Source organism: Ranitomeya variabilis, chromosome 5 (assembly GCF_051348905.1).
Source record: "Ranitomeya variabilis isolate aRanVar5 chromosome 5, aRanVar5.hap1, whole genome shotgun sequence".
In the NCBI taxonomy this organism is placed as follows: Eukaryota; Metazoa; Chordata; class Amphibia; order Anura; family Dendrobatidae; genus Ranitomeya; species Ranitomeya variabilis.
In genome coordinates, this window is record NC_135236.1 from 500,805,615 (window position 1) to 500,830,579 (window position 24,965).

The following is a 24,965-nucleotide window of genomic DNA, read 5'->3' on the forward strand; positions in this document are numbered from 1 at the left end:
TGGATATACTCACCTCTCCGGTGGCCCCTGGATCTTACCGCTGTGACCGGGAGCCTCCGTTACTAAGAATGAGCGCGTGAAGGTCCTTCGATGACGTCGCGGCTTCTGATTGGTCGCATGACCGCTCATGTGACCGCTCACGCGACCAATCAGAAGCCGCGACGTCAGCCGCGACGTCATCGAAGGTCCTTCACGGGCTCATTCTTAGGAACGGAGGCTCCCGGTTACAGCGGTAAGGTCCAGGGGCCGCTGGAGAGGTGAGTATATCCATATATATCCATATACTCAACTCTCCGGTGGCCCCTGGATCTTACCGCTGTAACCGGGAGCCTCCGTTCCTAAGAATGAGCCCGTGAAGGACCTTCGATGACGTCGCCGCTGACGTCGTGGCTTCTGATTGGTCGCGTGAGCGGTCACATGAGCAGTCACGCGACCAATCAGAAGCCGCGACGTCAGCCGCGACGTTATCGAAGGCCCTTCACGCGCTCATTCTTAGGAACGGAGGCTCCCGGTTACAGCGGTAAGATCCAGGGGCCATCGGAGAGGCGAGTATATCCATATTTTTTATTTTAATTCTTTATTTTACACATGAATATGGATCCCAGGGCCTGAAGGAGAGTTTCCTCTCCTTCAGACCCTGGGAACCATTCCGATACTTTGTGTCCCATTGAAATGCATTGGTATCGGGTATCGGTATCGGCGATATCCGATATTTTTCGGGTATCGGCCGATACTATCCGATACCGATACTTTCAAGTATCGGACGGTATCGCTCAACACTAGTGACGATGTGACTCTTGTTATTAAATTAGATTTTAAGGTAAGCTATTTTACAAAAATGTTGTAAAGATTAGATGGTATATACTCGTATTTTACACCTAATTTCTGAAAATTGTCTCTTCAGAGAGGAAGAGGACTAGAACTCTAGTGCTACCTATTAAAAGTCTTGTCACATGACTTAGGATAATAGCTAAACCAGAATCTCAATTTGCAGACATTGTGTTTCGGGGTACTGCCCCTCGTCAGTGCAAAGTGTTGATCTGGTTTGGCTGATTGAGAGGCGTCTGACCGGGATCCAAGAAGTATCGTTTCTTCTTGTAGAGAGTGACATGATAAGTATGTCGAGGTGAGGAGACTTAAAGCCGCAATGCTCCTCTGGGAAATATGCAAATTGTCTCTTCAGAGAGGAAGAGGACTAGAACTCTAGTGCCACCGATTGGAAGTAGCAATCCTAACAGTCAATGTCGACCCTTTAACGACCCTTGTCACATGACTTAGGATAATAGCCACACCAGAATCTCAATTTGCAGACACTGTGTTTCGGGTACTGCCCCTCATCAGTGCAAAGTGGAGATCTGGTTTGGCTGATTGAGAGGCGTCTGACCTAATTTCTGTAATTGAATATATTGTATATTATCATGTCTTATTGTTATATTGTAAAAAAGAGAGAACAAATCTATTCAAGCTGAAACCCTACAAGATAACACCAAAAATGGTATTCTCAAGTTGTGACCTGAACAGCACACAGCTCTGCAGCCTCTTTACATTCTGTTGCAGGAAGGTGTGGTGGTGTTGGTAGGACATGCAATACTCCAGTGACAGTTCCGATCATCTACTTCATCCTTCTACTGTTACACATTAACACCCTGTCATCCTTCTAAAGTCTACACTGTGTGAAGCAGTGAGGGAGATCATATGCAAGGGTCAGGATGCGGACGGACTCATATTTAACCCGCTGGAGTGCCTTGTGTTTACAGCAGAATGCCTGTGAATCACAGGGCAAAAGAGGAAGTGTAGATTGGGTCCAATTAGCTGACCAGTCAGATTTTTAGGGAAACCCATCTAGTGCTTTTATTTTTAGAGGGATTTGCAGGTTTGGTAGTGGGGCGAATCCCTCTCTCCACTCCGGGTTTTGGAAGTGGCTCTATGGCCACGATTCCATTTAAAATCTGTCAGTTTGGCCTTGGGTGTGTCAGTTTTGGAGTTTGCAAGCTTCAGAGCAGGAGGCTCTGTGCAACCCAGGTCTGTGTGGAGCTAACACAGAGCCAGGGACTTCAAGGCGACTGATGCACCCAAGAGACACGGCGGTGCAATTGTCCACAGCAACGGGTTTTGAATATGGACTGTATTTGCAGAAACCCGGTTGTGATCAGGAGGATATCACTCCTGCATGTGAGTCTGGAACTAAAGACACTGTTTATGTTTCTGTGGTCCCTGCCTATGTATTGCACTGCACCAACCCCGCTGCACTACAACTGTTATCACTATGCTTACATATACAGTATATTAGAGGAAATTAGAGGCAGCACATCAGCTTGTAAAGGTGAAAAAAAATTGCTATTTAAGAGCCCATAATAGCGATGTTTCAGCTCCAAGTGTGAGCCTTTTTCAAATTCCCACTTGGACCTCAAACATTGCCATTATGGGCTATTAAATAACACTTTTTACACCTTTACAAGTTGGTATGCTGTCTCCATTTTTTTGTAATATATTGAAGGTTTGGTATTTGCTTGGGAGGCATGTCATCTGGACACATTGCTGGCTTAAGTTTTGGATTGTTGCATTACATCATATTTATGATTGACCAAAAATATTCTAGACAGGTGATTTTTTCTATTGCTGAGCTGTAGTGGTGCTACTAATCTAAGTTCCCTACACTTAGTCTCATATTAACTTACCAGCCGCCGTCTTCATCTTTTATCTGCGCCACTCCGGTTGTTCTCCAGCAGTTTGTGACCTACCTGATTGATCTGGTGCTAGGAGATATGGAAGTTATAACTCAGTGTAAGTCTATGAGAACTGGAACGAGGACAAAATGAGGCTCTCATAGACTTACAATAAGGCCTTCTGACTATTACATCTGGCTTTCAGGCAGTCAGAATTTGTGGCCCAGGATGGCAGCACGAATCAGAGTTGAGCCGTGAACAGCTAAAGACAGCAGATGGTCAGTATATTACTATGGGAAGGGAACTTACTTTAGTTGCACCACTCCAGTGCTGAAGTAAAAAAAAAACGCTGGAGTTGTGCTTTAAAGAGGACCTTTCACCAAATTTTATGTTGAACTGGACAGAAGATGTAAATTTCACTTCTCCATTGTGGAGAAATTAGCAATCACAGTATAGGCGCCAAATGAGTTAACTTTTGCTATATCCAAGAGGGTGTTATCAGACAGCTTTCAATTTTTCTCTCCTCCTGTTTGAAATAGCCAGATCTTTTTTTTATTTTTCTGTCTATTAGGACTTGCTTTTTACAGGACAAGTTGTAATTTTGAATGACACCACTCATTTAACTATATAGTGTTTTTATTTATATAATTTCAGTGCAGATATGACATTTTAATAGCTTCTTACTACACTTTTTTTTTTCGCAATGCGGTCACCAACTCTGGCTTTTTGACCTTTGCTTCTTTACATTATTTGATTATATGCTTAGTTGATTTTATATTTTGATTGGAATTTTACAGATGCTGTGATACCAAGTATGTTTATTTTACTTTTTATTTTTTACACTTCTTTACTCTCAAGGGATCATTCATATGTCAGCATTTTCCCTGTACAAGAAAAATGGATCAATTATTCTGACTAGAGTTTGATCAGTGTATAATCCGAGTATCATTAATTTTTCGCGTATGTGGAGAAAACAAAATTCTCCACCTTGGCCTTTCTGACAGTTCATAAAAATTGTACCACATTTTTCATAGACCCATAGACTTGCATCGCTGATTTTGATCTGATGCTTGGATCAAAACCGGACATGTCTCAGTTATTTTTCACTGACCACTTGGTCCGAGGGAAAAATCAGACATGTGCAGAGCACCATCGAATATCGTAGCTACAAGTGCTATCATGGATAGCACTTGTACGAGAAAACCGGACTTGTGAATGAGCCCTAACTGTAGAAAAAAGCAGGTGATTTGAATTCTTATGTTAGTTATTTTTATATTTTTAAAACCTTTTTTTTGCACTTCACTTTTTGTTTAGTTTCTGTAGGGGACTTGAACCTGGCATTGCTTGTACTATATACACCAATGCTACAAAAATTGCTGTCTACTATGACACCCAGCCTGGTTGACTGGACATCACAGGAGAATTACCATGATAAGACAGGGGGGCTTTCAGCCGTTCCCCGGCTGTACTAGCATCCCATCAGCTTCCCACAGTCACATCGATTGTAGAGCGATGGGAACCCAAACAAACACACTGGCCAGATCACAGCGCTTAAATGCTGCTGTAAGTGATTGACATTGGCACTTAAGAGGTTAACAGTAGTGATTGGCGGTAGCGGTGCCTGCTGCTGCTAGATGCAGATGTCAACCATGTAATGTAGCTGGCATCCGCCCTGTTTGGGGCAGACTCAGCTCCTGAGCCTGCTTTAAAAACACCTTCACATGCTCCATTATATAAATATCTATCATTGAGCATCAAGGTGTTAAATAGGTGTGGAACAAATACATTTATGGTCCAACCATTTTAACAAGCACAGAAAACTGCAATTTGAACAAAATTCTACATTGACATGCAATATTTGACACATTGGTCATGTTGTTTTCTAACATTGGGAAGTGAGTCAATTTACACGCATAAAAAAAATGTTTGTGCAGCGCCCCAGAGTCCTGGTCGTTGCAGTAATGGTGCTCCGCCGCTAAGGGGGGCTATGGTACGTCTGATGGCACTGAAGGAGTTCATCTGACCAGGTATCACAGACACCAATACACTTCACAGTCTGGCCTCCAGGGGGAGCTAAGGGTACTATGTATTAGGCCACTCCTCACAGTCTGGTAAAACTGGGGGTTGGATAGGAAGTGAGTTCAGAAAGCTGACTGGGTTGGAACCAGGCAACACCTTGTGGCAGAGGGTGTTGTAGGGGAAGATTCAGAGGGGTCCCTGTCAGGGGTGGGATCCTGACAGAGGCCTAGCAACCAGAGAGAATGTTACGGGACCGCGCCTGCACGATATAGCGGCGGTACCCCAAGAAAGGACAAGAAGCAAGGTTTATTGTGCTGTGTGAGAAACGAGATCAACGCAACAAGGAGAATACCAGTAGGAGTCGTGCTGTAAGACGAGGCAACATCCTACTGAGGCGCGTAACCGGTGGCCGGAACGCCGAGGAAGTATAGAGCTCCAGGCCAAACTTCAAACCTACGGCAGGACAGTCAGGTATAGGTGGGCTGTCTCACCCAATTGACCTAGGAAGACACAGGGGGGGTAACAACAGGAGTGGGGCGACGCTAGAGTCCCGGAAGAGCTCCGAGCCTCCCCGTCATACGGGTGCGTCCTAACCATAAGATCTGGGGGACGTGGAAGAACATCAGAATCGAGTTGTGAGGGAACACGAGAAACAGACACAACAGTTGTGGGGACTATCCCGTAAGCACAGCAGGGGAGGACCACAACACACAAGCGCTAGAAGGTAGGCACAGATTTCCACCTGCAAAGGGAGCTCTGGATGTGCCATCGGACCGGCCAGGCTTGTGCAGCCCGGTTAACCGTATTCCGGATTGAGGATCCTGAAGCCTTCAGTAAAGAGGTAAAGAGACTGCAACCTGGTGTCCTCGTTATTTACTGCTACCTGCACCGCACCACCACAACATCATCACCATCACGCACACCTATTATTGGGCGCCCCTCAGCAGGGTCACGGACCGGGTCTAGCCACCGTGACAACCCCAGAACAGAGACTCAGAGGCCCGGTACCGGGTACCCCTCGGCCCTGCGGCAGTGGGGGAGCTACAACTTGGCGTCACGAACAGGATCTATTTAAGCCTGAAGAATCGGGTCATGTGTGCCTTGGAACTGTGATTTATTGTGCTTGGACTGTGACTTATTGCAAAGACTGTGGATTGCCATTTGCCGCCAAAACCATCCGCCATTACAGCGCTGAGGAGAGCGCAGGAGAAGAAGAGGGGCGTGGAGTAGGCGTGGACCAGCTGAAGAGCGTGAAAGATAATGGCCGCCCAGTCTAAACATTTTTGCATCCTGAGGACGTGTCCGTTAGCAGCGGAGGTCCGCCTTCTCATCCTCTTTGGAGGGTGGAGACCATGGAGATGGGGTCACCCACGAAAGAGACCGCGGGAAGAAGACGCTGGAGAAGAAGCCAAGATGGCGACGCCGGGAGCACCGCGTGGGGACGACCCGACCCAGCATGAGGCTGCACCACTCGACACAGCTCCAGATGCGCCATCGTTGCAGGGACTGGCCCTTACGGAGCTACCAATGGGCAGACCCAACTGGCCGTCGTCTGAGGAGTGTGTGGCCGCAGCCGAGGCCCGGCAGATAGCACGTCGCCTTGAGGCCGACGCTCGCGTGATCGCTCGACTGGGTCAGCCTACGGAGGTCCGCCTAACTCCGGTGTCCCCTGCCTCCTCCATCCCGGCCGCGGCAGAGTGTGAGTTGCAGGCACAGGGCCTGAGGATCCTGCCGGAGGCAGAACACCTCCGGTGCCTGATGACAGCATGGCGGAACAGACCCCAGCTTGCAGCCCAGGTCGATCTGACGAGCATCGAAGAGACCCCGCCGTCACACTGGGGTGTTGTGGTGTCCTTCAACTCCCGGAAAGGAAGGGGAGTTATTAAAGAGATCGGGGAGCCACTACAGGTCCGTGTTGATCGAGAAGAAGTGGAACCCTGCGGGGAAAGGTACGATTGCGACCTGGAGCCTGGCGACGCAGTGACCTATACCCGGTGGAGGAGGGAAACTGGCGAAACTGGCTGGATAGCTCGAGGCGTCCAATGGTGCGTCGCACTCCAGGCTGCTGCCGGAACGTCGGAGGACGAGCCTCCTGCAGGGAAGGTGCCGGAGTCCGTCCCCGCGGAACCTCAGGAGGTCCGGGCCCACCACGTGCCTCTGGGTCGCGCTCGCCCACAAGCAAGGAGGGCATCCTGACGAGGGATCCTGTCGTTGCTGGAGCCGGGACCGGTCCTTGTCACGTCGACGCGGCCCGTTGGCCGGGTGAGGCCCGGAAGGAGCCGCCCCCTGCGCAGCCAGAAACTGAGTAAGCAAGAATGCTTCATTATGTAAATAGTTGACTGTTTGTCCTTCTGATGTTTTGCTGCTACAACCCGATCAGGGTTAACTCTTAAAGGGATCCCTTTGTTTACCCGGGATCCCTTCTTTTGCTTTTTGATTTTGTTTCCTGTTTATTCATCATTGAAAGAACTGCTGAATCATGAACAATGCATGATTACAAACTTTTTGTACATAGTTTGCACCTTCTTAAAGGTGCTCTCTACTGGTTTTACACAAGGAAAGGACTCTTTGCGAAGACACTGGTCTTGGAACCAGCACCGGAGTCCTTGCTGCGAACAGACTTGCAGCTTGAGAAGTTGCACTACCTCATAGAGACTTGGTCCCCTCTTAAAGGGAATGTTCACACATTGCACTTATGAACAGTGTTGCCTTAAGATGGTTAAATGGCAATAATGTCTTGAAAGAAGAAGTTAAATGTAGCTAACTAGTTGATTGTGAGAAATGTTTAATGATGTTGATAAAAGAATGAGGACAGAAAGTGAACCCGTACGGGGTTAGTTAGTGAGTCCTCCTAGGAGCCATACAGAAATGGCTCAGTAATCCTGAACTGAAAGATGGATGATAAGTTCTATACCGTGTATAGTAGTGGAAAGGCAGTAGGCCTGGGCAGAAAGGGGCGGTCCTGTAACAGAAAGGAGAGGCAGTAGGCCTGGAGCAGATAGGACAGGCGGTCCTGCAGATGTAAAGAAGGAGAATGCAGAAAAGTTGATTAGCCTTATAATGTTTTATAAGAAGGTCTTTAGTGGATTCAGCGAGTACGTCCTTAAAGGCAATGTTAAATTATTGTTCAAAAATTTTGCACTTAGTAGAATACCCGGTTGGGTAAGAAAAGTTATTTATAGTATGTTATTTAAAGTATTTAACCATGTTTGTAACGTTCAAGTGTCCTCACCTCCCATAAAAGGAAGCTCTGTTAAAAAGTTTACTTGTACTTGCATTTTCAAAATTGTATGTCTTTTTGCTGACATGTATTGTTGTTTTCTTCCCAGTCCAGGAGTACTGGATTTAACCGGGGGGGAGTGCAGCGCCCCAGAGTCCTGGTCGTTGCAGTACTGGTGCTCCGCCGCTAAGGGGGGCTATGGTACGTCTGATGGCACTGAAGGAGTTCATCTGACCAGGTATCACAGACACCAATACACTTCACAGTCTGGCCTCCAGGGGGAGCTAAGGGTACTATGTATTAGGCCACTCCTCACAGTCTTGTAAAACTGGGGGTTGGATAGGAAGTGAGTTCAGAAAGCTGACTGGGTTGGAACCAGGCAACACCTTGTGGCAGAGGGTGTTGTAGGGGAAGATTCAGAGGGGTCCCTGTCAGGGGTGGGATCCTGACAGAGGCCTAGCAACCAGAGAGAACGTTACGGGACCGCGCCTGCACGATATAGCGGCGGTACCCCAAGAAAGGACAAGAAGCGAGGTTTATTGTGCTGAGTGAGAAACGAGATCAACGCAACAAGGAGAATACCAGTAGGAGTCATGCTGTAAGACGAGGCAACATCCTACTGAGGCGCGTAACCGGTGGCCGGAACGCCGAGGAAGTATAGAGCTCCGGGCCAAACTTCAAACCTACGGCAGGACAGTCAGTTATAGGCGGGCTGTCTCACCCAATTGACCTAGGAAGACACAGGGGGGGTAACAACAGGAGTGGGGCGACGCTAGAGTCCCGGAAGAGCTCCGAGCCTCCCCATCATACGGGTGCGTCCTAACCATAAGATCTGGGGGACGTGGAAGAACATCAGAATCGAGTTGTGAGGGAACACGAGAAACAGACACAACAGTTGTGGGGACTATCCCGTAAGCACAGCAGGGGAGGACCACAACACACAAGCGCTAGAAGGTAGGCACAGATTTCCACCTGCAAAGGGAGCTCTGGATGTGCCATCGGACCGGCCAGGCTTGCGCAGCCCGGTTAACCGTATTCCGGATTGAGGATCCTGAAGCCTTCAGTAAAGAGGTAAAGAGACTGCAACCTGGTGTCCTCGTTATTTACTGCAACCTGCACCGCACCACCACAACATCATCACCATCACGCACACCTATTATTGGGCGCCCCTCAGCAGGGTCACGGACCGGGTCTAGCCACCGTGACAACCCCCGAACAGAGACTCAGAGGCCCGGTACCGGGTACCCCTCGGCCCTGCGGCAGTGGGGGCGCTACATTTGCATTGGCTTGTGACATGTGACACATTGGCATTATGCTCTTATCCGCTCTTGAGAAACGTACTACCATGGTTAAAATTTGCACTGGAGTAAGGTGTGCCAACTTCATAATTAAGGTGTGACATTTCATAAATATGAAGTAGTGAAGCTAAAGTGAGTACACTGAGGAATTGGCTCAAATTGAACCATCTTCTTCTAATATATATTTACCTTGTATGGTCTTCACATTCTGTTCCATCCAGATGTGTCCGGATCCCAGATGTCCAAGCTGCGGAAGTTTACCGACCGCCATATTGGGACACCCAAGTGATGGGTGTCTCAATATAGAAACTGCTGGTGATACCAGTCTCTTGCGCGGTACCACCAGCGGAACACCGTTGCACCACACACACTGTATACACCGTATGCACCACACACACAAACACACTGTATATGCCGTACACACCACATACACACACTGTATATGCCGTATGCACCACACACACACACACTCTGTATATGCCGTACGCAACACACACACACACTGTATATGCTGTACGCAGCCTCTTGCGCGGTACCACCAGCGGAACACTGTCGTGAACACGCTGCCACCGGGATCAGCCGAATGATTCAAAGACTGTGCATGTACAGTTTTTATGTGACCGCCGCTATCTGTCTGCACAAAGATGGCGACGGTCTGATTTACTGCGCCTGCGCAAATTCCGTGCAGGTGCAGTGAATCATTCGGCTGATCCCGGCGGCAGATGCGTGACATGTCTACAGGCAGAGGAAGCTGGCACATTAAAGGGGTTTTCCCACGAATGAAAGTTCATTTTAAAAATTGTCTGTGTCTGACCGTGTACGGAGCATGCCACATCTCCTGGGCAGGGGAGGAAGCAAAAGACAATACTGACATTACAGCATTTATTCACAGAGGATTCATTTTGTGAGGTAAAATATTTCACTGACTGTTTTTAAACAATATTTTACCTCACAAAATGTATCCTCTGCGATCTCCTGCTGTAATGTCAGAATTGTCTTTTGCTTCCTCCCCTGCCCAGGAGCTGTGGTATGTTCTGTACACGGTCACACACAGACAATTTTTAAAATGAACTTTCGTTCATGGGAAACCCCTTTAAAAAGCAAATATCAACGCTAACATGGCTCCTCCTAAAAAGTACGGCAATGACAATGAAAGGAAAGCAGCAAAGGCACAACATCATAGACAACAACAGGCAAATGAGACAAGGGGGATAGCACATCGGGAAAACAGGTCAAAGAAGAGAGCACAGATGGGAGAAGTCAGCACATGGGGAAAGAGAGAGTGGATAGGTAGATGAGCACATGGGGAGAGATTCTCAACGCTGCAAAGCCTGCCCCCATCGTGACATTACCGCCTTCCCGATGCAATAGCATCTGGCCTCCATCTAGTTTTTAACAAATGTAGGCCACTAATCCTTATCGAACATAACACGGGCACACCACAATAATCTAAATGTAGTGTGCAAGAGAGTATCTGTAAAAGGGCAGGAAAATTTACCTCTATAAAAAATAATTATTAAAGGGGGACTTTCTCCACTTCTATTGAGGTCCGATATTAATTATTATTGTCAAATTTGATTAATAATAATTAATATACAACTTAGTAATGCCTTAACGTTATCTGTTCCTTATACTATATACTAACTGAGACAATACCATGTACCAATAAAGGATATTTGTTACATACAAGTCTACAGTCTATTATATACATAAATATACACTGCTCCAAAAAATAAAGGGAACACTAAAATCCCACATCCTAGATATCACTGAATGAAATATTCCAGTTGTAAATATTTATTCATTACATAGTGGAATGTGTTGAGAACAATAAAACCTTAAAATGATCAACGTAAATCACAACTAATATCCCACGGAGGTCTGGAGTTGGAATGATGCTCAAAATCAAAGTGGAAAATGAAGTTACAGGCTGATCCAACTTCAGTGGAAATGCCTCAAGACAAGGAAATGATTATCAGTAGTGTGTGTGGCCTCCACATGCCTGTATAATCTCCCTACAATGCCTGGGCATGCTCCTGATGAGGCGGCGGATGGTCTCCTGAGGAATCTCCTCCCTGACCTGGACTAAAGCATCCGCCAACTCCTGGACAGTCTGTGGTGCAAAGTTATGTTGGTGGATGATGCGAGACATGATGTCCCAGATGTGTTCAATTGGATTCAGGTCTGGGGGATGGGCGGGCCAGTCCAAAGCTTCAATGCCTTCATCTTGCAAGAACTGCTGACACACTCCAGCCACATGAGGTCAGGAATTGTCCTGCATTAGGAGGAACCAAGGGCCAACTGCACCATTATATGGGCTCACAAGGGGTCTGAGGATCTCATCTCAGTACCTAATGGCAGTCAGGCTACCTCTGGCGAGCACATGGAGGACTGTGCGGCCCTCCAAAGAAATGCCATCCCACACCATTAATGACCCACTGCCAAACCGGTCATGCTGAAGGATGTTGCAGGCAGTAGATCACTCTCCATGGCGTCTCGACTCTGCCATGTCTTTCACATGTGCTCAGTGTGAACCTGCTTTCATCTGTGAAGAGCAAAGGGCGCCAGTGGCAAACTTGCCAATCCTGGTGTTCTGTGGCAAATGCCAAGCATCCTGCATGGTGTTGGGCTTTGAGCACAAGCCCCATCTGTGGACATTGGGCACTCAGGCCATCCTCATGGAGTCGGTTTCTAAATATTTGTGCAGACACATGCAAATTTGTGGCCTGCTGGAGGTGATTTTGCAGGGCTCTGGCAGTGCTCCTCCTGTTCCTCCTTGCACAAAGGCTGAGGTAGTGGTCCTGCTGCTGGGTTGTTGCCCTCCTATGGCCCCTCCATGTCTCCTGGTGTACTGGCCTGTCTCCTGGTAGCTCCTCCAGCCTCTGGACACTATGCTGACAGACACAGCAAAGCTTCTTGCCACAACTCGCATTGATGTGCCATCCTAGATGAGCTGCACTACCTAAGCCACTTGTGTGGGTTGTAGAGTCCATCTCAAACTACTATGAGTGTGAAAGCACAACCAACATTCAAAAGTGACCAAAACATCAGCCAGAAAGCATTGGTACTGAGATGTGGTCTGTGGTTCCCACCTGCAGAATCACTCCTTTATTTAGTGTGTCTTGATAATTGCCAATAATTTCCATCTGTTGTCTATTCCATTTGCACAACAGCATGTTAAATTGATTGTCAAATAGTGTTGCCTCAGTTTGATTTCACAGAAGTTTGATTTACTTGGAGTTATATTCTGTTGTTTGTGTTCCCTTTATTTTTTGGAGCAGTATATTTATATCCAAGGTGGCAGCTATATATATATATATATATATATATATATATATATATATATATATATATATACATATACAGTCCTGCTCATCGTTATTGGCACCCATGAAGTTTAAATACATAATGTGGACTATCTTCTGAAAAAAAAAAATGAATCAAGTGAAACAGTTTTTTGGATAGCGCACTAGTGTTAAATATAAAAGAGCAAATGATAAACAATAAATTAAAACAAAAACAATGGAAGGGAAAAATACAAAAACCTAAAGCTTGCTGTGATACTGGTTTTGGCACCCTTTATATTAAATTAGTATGGAAAAACATTTTGACTCGCCTGTGGTAAATCACAAATGAGAATCACCTGTGACTAATTGTCGGTGCCAATGTGACATGAATTAGCCAATGAATGATGACTTCAGTGTTTTAAAAAGCCACATGGTAGGCCCTCATCCTTTGTCACAATGGTGAAGACAAAGTAGCTGTCTGAGGACATCAGAACTGCTATTATTAGCAAACACAAGACTTCCAAAGGGAGTAAGGCCATCTCCAAAGACCTTGGTACCCCAGTTTCAACAGTGCGCAATACTATTAAGAAGTTTACCAAGCATGGTACCATCAAGAACCCCCTGGATGTGGTGAAAGAGGAAAATTGACATGAGATGCCTCTAAAGGTTGATGTGAATGGTGGAAAAAAACACCATGTCAAATATCCAAAGACCTGAAGGAAAACCTGGAACAGTCTTGGGTTATGGTTTCAAAAAGTACCACACACTAAACTAAGCAGAGCTTTATGGGAGAATGCCAAGGAAGAAACCACTGCAGAAAAAAAGACATAAAAAGGAACGACTGATCTTTCCCAAAGAGAACTTTAACAAACCACAATCCTTCTGGGAAGATGTTTTGTGGACATATGTAAAAATTAGAGTTTTTTGGCATGTTTACACATGGTGCAATGAAGCTTATAAGGAAAGAATATCCTACTGTCAGTTAAGCATGGTGGAGGATCCATAATGCTTTTGGGTTGCTTAGCTGTGTTGGGTACTGGAGGCCTGGCTTGACCGTATCACAGGAATCATGAAATAAGAAAATTATCAAGAGATTTTAGAGCAAAATATCTTACCCAGTGTAAGAGAACTTGGCTTCAGTCGAATATCATGAGTCCTCCAGCAAGACAATGACCCAAAGGACACATCCAAAAGCACACAGGAATAATTGAAAAAGAAAAAATGGACTGTTTCAAAATGGCCAGTAATGAGTCTTGACCTCAATCCTATTAAAAATCTTTGTGGTCAGCTGAAATCGGCATTTGGGAAAAAGAACCTTGCAAAAACTCAAGAGCTTGAACAAACCTCAAAGGAGAAAATACCAGCTGAAAAGTACAAGAAGCTTATAGATGGCTACAAGAAATGTTTCAAGGCTGTCATCAATGCCAAACGGTGTACAACCCATTATTAACTACCGTATTTTCCGGCGTATAAGACGACTGGGCGTATAAGACGACCCCCCAACTTTACCAGTTAAAATATAAAATCTTCTTAAAAGTCGGGGGTCTTCTTATACACCCTATGTCGTCTTATAGGGCCAGTGAATATGTGCCTTTTGGGGGGGGGAGTGGTCCTGATGACGACGAGGGGGCGTCACACAGGAAAGTGAGTATCCCCCATTACCTCATCGTAGCGCTGCAGTGTGGGGTCTCTGTGCTGGGAGCGGCGGCTGCTGTGCTGTGGGGCGGCGGCTCCTCTTCTGCAGTGTGGGGCCTCTGGTGCTGTGGGGTGGCGGCGGCGGCGTATCTTCATGCAGTCGGGGCTCCTCCGGCATCTCCTTAAAGCTAGGAGGCCCCGCTGGCAGCTCCATCGGTACAATGCGGTGGCCTCCGGGAAAATGGCCGCTGCTCAGATTCAGATCTCGTCCCGAGATCTCGGGAGACGAGATCTGAATCTGAGCAGCGGCCATTTTCCCGGAGGCAGCTCAATAGGTGCGATGCGGTGGCCTCCGGGAAAATGGCCGCTGGGGGCGGCGCATGCTCAGATTCAGATCTCGTCCCGAGATCTCGGGACACGAGATCTGAATCTGAGCAGCGGCCATTTTCCCGGAGGCCACCGCATTGTACCGATGGAGCTGCCAGCGGGGCCTCCTAGCTTTAAGGAGATGCCGGAGGAGCCCCGACTGCATGAAGATACGCCGCCGCCGCCACCCCACAGCACCAGAGGCCCCACACTGCAGAAGAGGAGCCGCCGCCCCACAGCACAGCAGCCGCCGCTCCCAGCACAGAGACCCCACGCTGCAGCGCTATGATGAGGTAATGGGGGATACTCACTTTCCTGTGAGACGCCCCCTCGTCGTCATCAGGACCACTCCCCCCCCACCCACCATATACACCCGGCGTACAAGGCGATACCCGGCGTATAAGACGACCCCCGACTTTTAAGAAGATTTTCAGGGGTTAAAAAGTTGTCTTATATGCCGGAAAATACGGTAGATGTGGCTTTATTGCTGAACATGCTGTTTATTCTGTTTCTTCTTTGAAATTGAAACATGTAAGTTGGAAAACAATGTTTGATTGTTGTATTACTTTGGAGTGCTAATTAAAAAAATCCAGAGAATATAACTTTGGTAAATTTCCATTTATTTCTCAAGATACTGTACAGTCCCAGGTGGGGGGGAATTACGGGGACTATGTATTGTATTTTCCCCACCAACTGGGTATGGTTATTTGTTAATTTCCGCCCATCCTGGCTAAAACCTTTTCCAGCACATGGACTAGACATACCTATTGTCTAACCTCCACCCCCCTCAGCACCCACACTGTGGAGCTATACACGAGGGGAATTATAATGCACGTGGGGGGATTTATATATACAGGGTGGGCCATTTATATGGATACACCAAAGTAAAATGGGAATGTGGGTGATATCAACTTCCTGTTTGTGGCAGTATATGGGAGGGGGAAAACTTTTCAAGATGGGTGGTGGCCATGGCAGCCATTTTGAATTTGGCCATTTTGAATCCAACTTTATTTTTTTCAATGGGAGGAGGGTCATGTGACACATCAAATTGATTGAGAATTTCATGAGGTATTTACAAGTTTATGACCACTTATAAAATGTGTTCAAAGTGCTGTCCATTGTGTTGGATTGTCAATGCAACCCTCTTCTCCCACTCTTGACACACTGATAGCAACACCGCAGAAGAAATGCTAGCACAGGCTTCCAGTATCCGTTGTTTCAGATGCTGCACATCTTGTATCTCCACAGCATAGACAATTGCCTTCAGATGACTCCAAAGATAAAAGTCTAAGGGGGTCAGATCGGGAGACCTTGGTGGTGGCCATTCAACTGACCCATGACAACCAATCTACTTTCCAGGAAACTGTTCATATAGGAATGCTCGGACCTGACACCCATAATTGATGGTATGGTTTGGTATACGGGGTACAAAGTTAGTGGGGCCTTTCTTCATCAATGGAAACCTCAGTGCCACTGGATATCTGAAATTGCTACATGATGATGTGTTGCTCTCTTTATGCACTGAAGATGGCACATTCCCTGAATTTTTCCAGCAAGATGGTGCACCACCACATTATGGGTGTCAGGTCCGAGCATTCCTACAAGGAATCTGACCCCCTTAGACTAGCATTTCTTCTGTGGTGTTGCTATCAGTGTGTAAAGAGTGGGAGAAGAGGATTGCATTGACAATCCAACACAATGGGCAGCACTTTGAACACATTTTATAAGTGGTCATAAACTTGTAAATAACTCATGAAAGACTAAAGTTACATTAAAACCAAGCACATCATTGTTTTTCTTGCGAAATTCTCAATAAGTTTGAAGTGTCACATGACCCTCTTCCCATTGAAAAAATAAAGTTGGTTCCAAAATGGCCAACTTCAAAATGGCCGCCATGGTCACCACCCATCTTGAAAAGTTTCCCCCCCCTCCCATACACTAATGTGCCACAAACAGGAAGTTGATATCACCAACCATTCCCATTTTATTTATTTATTTAGGTGTATCCATATAAATGGTCCACCCTGTATATACTACATACAGTACGGACCAAAAGTTAGGACACACCTTCTCATTTAAAGATTTTTCTGTATTTTCACGACTATGAAACTTGTACATTCACGCTGAAGGCATCAAAGCTATGAATTAACACATGTGGAATTATATACTTAACAAAAAAGTGTGAAACAACTGAAATTATCTCTTATATTCTAGGTTCTTCAAAGTAGCCACCTTTTGCTTTGATGACTGCTTTGCACACTCTTAGCATTCTCTTGATGAGCTTCAAGAGGTAGTCACTGGGATTTGTTTTCACTTCACAGGTGTGCCCTGTCAGGTTTAATAAGTGGGATTTCTTGCCTTATAATTGGGGTTGGGACCATCAGTTGTGTTGTGCAGAAGTCTGGTGGATACACAGCTGATAGTCCTACTGAATAGACTGTTAGAATTTGTATTATGGCAAGAAAAAAGCAGCTAAGTAAAGAAAAACGAGTGGCCATCATTACTTTAAGAAATGAAGGTCAGTCAGTCCGAAAAATTGGGAAAACATTGAAAGTGTCCCCAAGTGCAGTGGCAAAAACCATCAAGTGCTACAAAGAAACTGGCTCACATGAGGACCACCCCAGGAAAGGAAGACCAAGCGTCACCTCTGCTTCTGAGGATAAGTTTATCCGAGTCCCCAGCCTCAGAATTCGCAGGTTAACAGCAGCTCAGATTAGAGACCAGGTCAATGCTACACAGAGTTCTAGCAGCAGACACATCACTACAACAACTGTTAGGCCGGAGACACACTGGTGCGAGAGACGGCCGAGTCTCGCTGGTTAAAAGCAAGCTGTGGCACCTGCACTCCGGAGCGGAGCGTGCGGCTCCATGTATTGCTATGCAGCTGCACGCTCCGCTCCAGAATGCAGGTGCCACAGCTTGCTTTTAACCAGCGAGACTCGGCCGTATCTCGCACCAGTGTGTCTCCGGCCTTAGGAGGAGACTTTGTGCAGCAGGCCTTCATGGTAAAATAGCTGCTAGGAAACCACTGCTAAGGACAGGCAACAAGCAGAAGAGACTTGTTTGGGCTAAAGCACACAAGGAATGGGCATTAGACCAGTGGAAATCTGTGCTTTGGTCTGATGAGTCCAAATTTGAGATCTTTGTTTCCAACCACCGTGTCTTTGTGCGATGCAGAAAAGGTGAACGGATGGACTCTACATGCCTGGTTCCCACCGTAAAGATTTGGAGGAGGAGGTGTGATGGTGTGGGGGTGCTTTGCTGGTGACACTGTTGGGGATTTATTCAAAATTGAAAGCATACTGAACCAGCATGGCTACCACAGCATCTTGCAGCGGCATGCTATTCCATCTGGTTTGCGTTTAGTTGGACCATCAACAGGACAATGATCCCAAACACACCTCCAGGCTGTGTAAGGGCTATTTGACCAAGAAGGAGAGTGATGGGGTGCTACGCCAGATGACCTGGCCTCCACAGTCACCAGACCAGAATCCAATAGAGATGGTTTGGGGTGAGCTGGACCGCAGAGTGAAAGCAAAAGGGCCAACAAGTGCTAAGCATCTCTGGAACTCCTTCAAGATTGTTGGAAGACCATTCCCGGTGACTACCTCTTGAAGCTCATCAAGAGAATGCCAAGAGTGTGCAAAGCAGTCATCAAAGCAAAAGGTGGCTACTTTGAAGAACCTAGAATATAAGACATATTTCCAGTTGTTTCACACTTTTTTGTTAAGTATATAATTCCACAAGTGTTAATTCATAGTTTTGATGCCTTCAGTGTGAATGTACAATTTTCATAGTCATGAAAATACAGAAAAATCTTTAAATGAGAAGGTGTGTCCAAACTTTTTGGTCTGTACTATATATATATATATATATATATATATATATATATATATATATATCAGGGTGGATAAAAATCAACGTTTTTAAAAAAAAAATCAAAAAAATCGGATTTTTTTTTATTTAAATCGGATTTTTTTGATTTAAATCGGATTTTTTTCAATAAACTGCTTTTTGAGGAAAATATTTTACCATCCAAAGGTTCTTCCATCATGAGATAAAGCTGAGTTGTTTAACTCAGTAGAATAAAGGCTGTATATGTGTAACATTCACAATGCCATGCTCTTCCAGAGGTTTCTGTAGGATTAGTGGGCAGTTTCTCTCCTATATTATCACAGACGCTCGCTTTACTTACGCAGTTCTCAAAACTGAATTTGACTCCGCAGAGGTCCCAGCCTCTTCTTCATGGCAAAAATGTTACAACATGAACAGAGTTGAGAAAAAGACCTTAATCCTATTGTTCTACAAACCTATGAATACAGAATCAACCCCTTCAGTGCCAAGTCCAAGAAGTTAGACAATATGTTTCTGATTGTTTGGAGTGGAATAGATCTGCACAACACAAGAAGAATGTGAATCTAAGTGTTTTGAGGAGGAAGGGCAAGCAGACAAAAAAATGAAAGTGAAACTTTGAGCACAATACTGCAGCATAGCCACAGACAGACAAGTCTGGATCTGTTTGTGTGTACGATCTGAGGTTTATTACATTCTTTCCTTATAATGGCAGCAGGCCGTAAAACAGACCCAGTTTGGGAATATTTTAATGAAGCTCCTTCGCCTATCGGTAAGGCAGGCATGCGTGCAAAATGCAAACGATGCAACAAAGAGATGCAAGGCCTGGTGGCGTGAATGAGGCAACATCATGAGAAGTGCGGTGATGAAGATGACCAAAGAAACACTTCACTATCACCATCTTCATTTCCCTTCTGGTTGCAGTTTTCATAATGTGATTTCAAACGGCAAACAAGTCCTTGGATATCCTTTTGACAGTATTTGCACTTTGCTCTTGCACCTTTCTTTCCAAGATCTGCTGCTGGCATCTCAACAAAATGAACCCAAATAGGGTCTCTCTTACGACCTGCCATGGCTCACACAGATCACTTATGAAGTTTGATTGTTACTACAGCCAAGTACTGCTGACTATCCAACAAGTTTGGGCATGTCAACTGAACGGAAAAAGAAACTAAACCAAAAGTGAAACCAAGCTAGAAGTGTGGAATTAAAGGGGCAGTATGAACAAAATGTGGAGGCTATTAATAGTTTATACAATTAAGACATGCTGCTTTTAAACACCTACCTATTGCCATATAGTAAAACAAAAAAGATTTTTACTTACTTTGGGGTCCCCCCCTCACCCTGGTGTTAGATCGTTGCCCCTAGTTTCGTCCGTGTAACTATGGGCGCACATGCGCACTGCTCTCACTTCTCATTTTAATCGTGATTTATATTAAAAAAAAACCTTTTGATTTAAATCAGTGATTTAAATCATGATTAAAATCATGATTTAAATCGATCCGATTTAAATAGAAAAAAATCTTTTGATTTAAATCGTGATTTAAATCATGATTTAAATCGGCGTGATTTAAATCAATCCACCCTGATATATATATATATATATATATATATATATATATATATATATATATTTATATTTATATTTAGGTACATACATACAGGTGCTTCTCACAAAATTAGAATATCATCAAGAAGTTAATTTGTTTCACTTCTTCAATACAAAAAGTGAAACTCATATATTATATAGTCATTACAAACAGAGTGATCTATTTGAATTGCTTATTTCTTTTAATGTTGATGATTATGGCTTACAGCCAATGAAAACCCAAAAATCATTATCTTATTAGTAAATTAGAATAATTAACAAAAAACACTTGCAAAGGCTTCCTAATCATTTAAAAAGATCCCTCACTTGAAATAGATCACTCTGTTTGTAATGACTCTATATAATATATTATACACATTTTGGGGCAGTTCCCTTCTACACTATCACATCCGCAAAGTACCATGTGAACCCAATATAACCTCTATTAGAGAGATGTCTGTGTAACAATCATGTTTGCACTATAATGCCAAGTTCACACGCTCAGTATTTGGTCAGTATTTTATATCAGTATGTGTACGTCAAAACCAGGACAAGAACAGTCAGAGGAAAAGTATAATAGAAACATGTCACCACTTTTGTATTATCACCCACTCCTGGTTTTGGCTTACAAATACTGAGGTGAAATACTGATCAAATACTGAACGTGTGAATGTGGCCTAAGAGACTTTAATCATAATGCTATTTGCCTCCTGTTGGGTAAATATCTATTTTGTCCTTGAGTGAGGTACCATTTGTAAGGTCAAAGTCCAGGCTCTAATAATGGAATAATGGATCCTCTTACTACTGTGGATACTGGAAGGTAGGGAAAGGCTAAAATGTTGTGCCATGTTTAAGAGGGTCTATGAAGCATAGAGTTCAGTTTCAAATTTTGTTATGCGGCCCCATGATTGCTTTCAATACCCCAGATTCTGTGTGGAAGACTATTTAGCAGTTTTATCAATCATATTCATTACTTCCCTACAGGCTCAAGAAAAGATGCTAAATATTCATATGCAGAATGCAACAGCTACAACAGAGGTTACCATCCGCATTTTAGACATTAATGACAACAAGCCTCAGTTTTACAACTGTGATGTGACTGACTGTAATTTCACTGCTCCCCCTGTGGAAAGATTTCATGGAGAAATTGAGGAACATTCTTCAGTCCGGGTACCAGTGTCAAATTTGGACATCACTGCTCATGATCCTGACAAGGTATGTAACCAGTACTGAGGGACTCAGGCCACAAGCACACGGTCAGTATTTAGTGAGTTTTTACCTCAGTGTCTATAAGCCAAAACCAGGAGTGGGTGATAATACAGAGGTGCTGACGTTTTTCTATTATACTTTTCCTCTGATTGTCTCACTCCTGATTTTAGCTTACAAATACTGAGGTAAAATACTGACCAAGTACTGAACATGTGAACATGTCCTGAAAGTGTTTTATCCTATCAACATTACACTAACCTGATTTCTGATCGTGTATAATGTCTCTGTTCTGCTTTTGGTTTTGCAAAAAAATGAAAATTAATCAGATCAGTAAACGGTAGTGTTGAGCATTCCGATACCGCAAGTATCGGGTATCGGCCAATATTTGCTGTATCGGAATTCCGATACCGAGATCCGATATTTTTGTGGTATCGGGTATCGGTATCGAAACAACATTAATGTGTAAAATAAAGAATTAAAATAAAAAATATTGGTATACTCACCTCTCCGACGCAGCCTGGACCTCACCGAGGGAACCGGCAGCGTTGTTTGCTTAAAATTCGCGGGTTTACTTCCTTACGTGAAGTCCCGGCTTGTGATTGGTCGCGTGCCGCCCATGTGGCCGCGACGCGACCAATCACAGCAAGCCGTGACGTAATTTTAGGTCCTTCAGGATTTTAAAATTACGTTCTGGCTTGTGATTGGTCGCGTCGCGGTCATATGGGCGACGCGACCAATCACAAGCCGTGACGTCACGGGAGGCAGGACAAGCGCGCATTTTAAAATGCGCGCGTGTCCAGCCTCCCGTGACGTCACGGCTTGTGATTGGTCGCGTCGCCCATGTGACCGCGACGCGACCAATCACAAAGCCGGAACGTAATTTTAAAATCCTGAAGGACCTGAAATTACGTCACGGCTTGTTGTGATTGGTCGCGTCGCGGCCACATGGGCGGCACGCGACCAATCACAAGCCGGGACTTCACGTAAGGAAGTAAACCCGCGAATTTTAAGCAAACAACGCTGCCGGTTCCCTCGGTGAGGTCCAGGCTGCGTCGGAGAGGTGAGTATAGCAATATTTTTTATTTTAATTCTTTCTTTTACACATTAATATGGATCCCAGGGCCTGAAGGAGAGTTTCCTCTCCTTCAGACCCTGGGAACCATCAGGGATACCGTCCGATACTTGAGTCCCATTGACTTGTATTGGTATCGGGTATCGGTATCGGATTGGATCCGATACTTTGCCGGTATCGGCCAATACTTTCCGATACCGATACTTTCAAGTATCGAACGGTATCGCTCAACACTAGTAAACGGCGTAACGAGAAAAAAAAATCAAACCGCCAAAATTACGTTTTTTTTGGCGCCTCAAGATTTCAATAAATTACAATTAGAGGCAATCATTACATCGTATCTACTCCAAAATTATATAATTAGAAATGTGTGCTCAGGGCGCAAAAAATAAGCTTTCACACAGCCATAGATCCCACAAAATGAAAATGTTCTTGGTCTCAGAAAATTGCCAAAAAGTAAAACTCGTCTCCCAAAAAAGAAGAGCTCATATGGCTATATTTATGGAGATATAAAAAAGTTATAGCTTTTGCAAGAAGGGGAGGAAAAAAAAAAAAATAATAATAATGAAAAAAAAAATAAATAGAAAATCGTAATGTCATGAATGCGTTAATCCATTCCTGCCATTGGACTTTCTAGTACGTTCTATTTTGCAGTGCGTTCCTGCAAATGGGTGTATCGATAAGTTCTGGTGATCGTGAAGGCACAGGAGTAGTGCTCGCACAATCACTGCCGGGAGCTCAGCTTAACTGATAGCAAAGCTACAGCTTGTTTTTTCCTGTTTAACCCCCTAAATGCCGTGATCAATAGCAATCGGAGCATTTAGAAGGCTGTGAGACGGAGGAGGCTCCCTCTCCTGTCAGATTGGCACTCCCTTGACGTCATCATGAGCTGCAGATCGCTGTCATGGCAACCCAAGGTTAAATTACGACCTCTGGGTCTGCCAGCTAGGGTGGCCTGTTTTAGACCATGTCAGGAGAATGGTCTAAGAGGCTCCTATCAGTGTAACACTGACAGATATCATATAATGCATTACAGTGCTGCTGCAATGCAATGCATTATATCAGTGATATGCGTAATAGAAATTAAAGTCCCATAGAGGGACTAAGTAAAAAGTGAAAAAATAAATAAAAATTGTAAAAATATTTTAAAAATATCACAAAATAAAGACAAAAAAAAAATTAAAAAATATCATTCCAATAAATTTGTATTTTTATGCAAAAACAAAAATAAACGAAAAGTACATATATTTTGTATCTCTGAATCCGTAATGACCCGACCTATAAAACTGTCACACTAGTTAACCCCTTCAGTGAACACTGTAAAAAAAAACATGGCAAGAAAACACCGAACAATAAGTGGAATAAAATGCCATCAAATAGACAAATGAAATTGAAAATGGTATAGCTAAAAAAAAAACAAGCTGCCATACAGCTCCATCAGCAGAAAAATAAAAAAGCTGTAGCTCTCAGAATATAGCGATGCAAAACCAATTTTTTTTTCGAAAAAAATAGTTTTTATTGTGTAAAAGCACAAAACATAAAAAAAGATATAAATGCATTATCTCTGTAATTGTACTGACCCCAGAATAAAGCTGGCTTATCACTTTTCCCACATGGTGAACGGCATTCAAAAACCCCCCAAAACTATTTCTAAATTGCAGGTTATTGTTCATTCTGCCTCCCAAAAATTGGAATAAAAAGCGAACAAAAAATGCTATGTGCCTGAAAATAACACCAATAAAAACGTCAACTCGTCCTATAAAAAGTAAGCCCTCTAAGTGTGGCAATGCAAAAACTTTTTTTTTGTAAAAAAGTGTTTTTTTAGTGTGTTATAGTAGCCAAACATAAAAGAAGATACATTCTTGACCTGCTGTTGATTTGTTCATTCTGCTTCCCAAATATCACATTAAGACTCACCTCACATAACAGCAAAATGTGCACTTTAATATGGCACTCCTTCCCTTCTGAGCTTTCCACTGTGCCTCCAAAGTAGTTTCTAATTGCATGTAGGGTATTGGCGCACTCAGGAGAAATTGTACCACAAATTGAGATCCAATATTTTCCTATTAGACCTTATAAAAATTAAAAACTTGGGGAGAAAACAACATTTTAGTGGTAAACATGTAATTATTCTTTCTTCACCGCCCAATGGTATAAAATTCAGTGAGGCACATGTGATGTCAACATACTCACTGCACCCCTAGATGAATTCGATGCAGGGTGTAGTTTGTAAAATAGGGTCACTTCTGGGAGGTCCTGCTATTTTGGCACCTCAGGGACTCTGCCAATGTGACATGGAACCATTAAACCATTCCAGTAAAATCAGAGCTCCAATATGGCGCTTCTTGCGTTCTGAACGTTGCACTATCCTCAAAAGTAGTTTTCAACAATATATGGGGTATTGGTATACTCAAGAGAATTTGTATAACAAATTTTACCATTCTTTTTCTCCTATTATACCTTTTGAAAATTAAAAAGCTGGTGCCAAAGCAACTCTTTTTATGGAAAAAAAATAAATTTTCCATTAACTCAGCCCAATGTTTTACAGGAATGTGAATCGCCTGAGAGATAAAAATGCTCACTACACCCCTAGATGAATTCCTCGAGAAGTGTAGTTTCCAAAATGGGGTCACTTGTTTATACTGTTTAGGTACTTCAGGGGCTTTGCAAGCATGACATGGTGTCCATACCAGAGAATTTTGTGTGCCAAAAGTCAAATGGTGCTCCTTCCCTTCCCAGACCTGCCATGCACC

General features: G+C 44.2%; 1 protein-coding gene across 1 annotated transcript in view; it reads left to right on the forward strand.

Moving 5' to 3' along the window:
- CDHR2 (cadherin related family member 2) overlaps positions 1 to 24,965 on the forward strand; it is a 239,739-nt gene that overhangs the window by 121,043 nt on the left and 93,731 nt on the right. Inside the window, exon 12 of the mRNA XM_077265704.1 lies at positions 20,916 to 21,146. Within this exon, the coding sequence (XP_077121819.1) occupies positions 20,916 to 21,146 (231 nt within the window). The remainder of the gene's footprint in view (positions 1 to 20,915; positions 21,147 to 24,965) is intronic.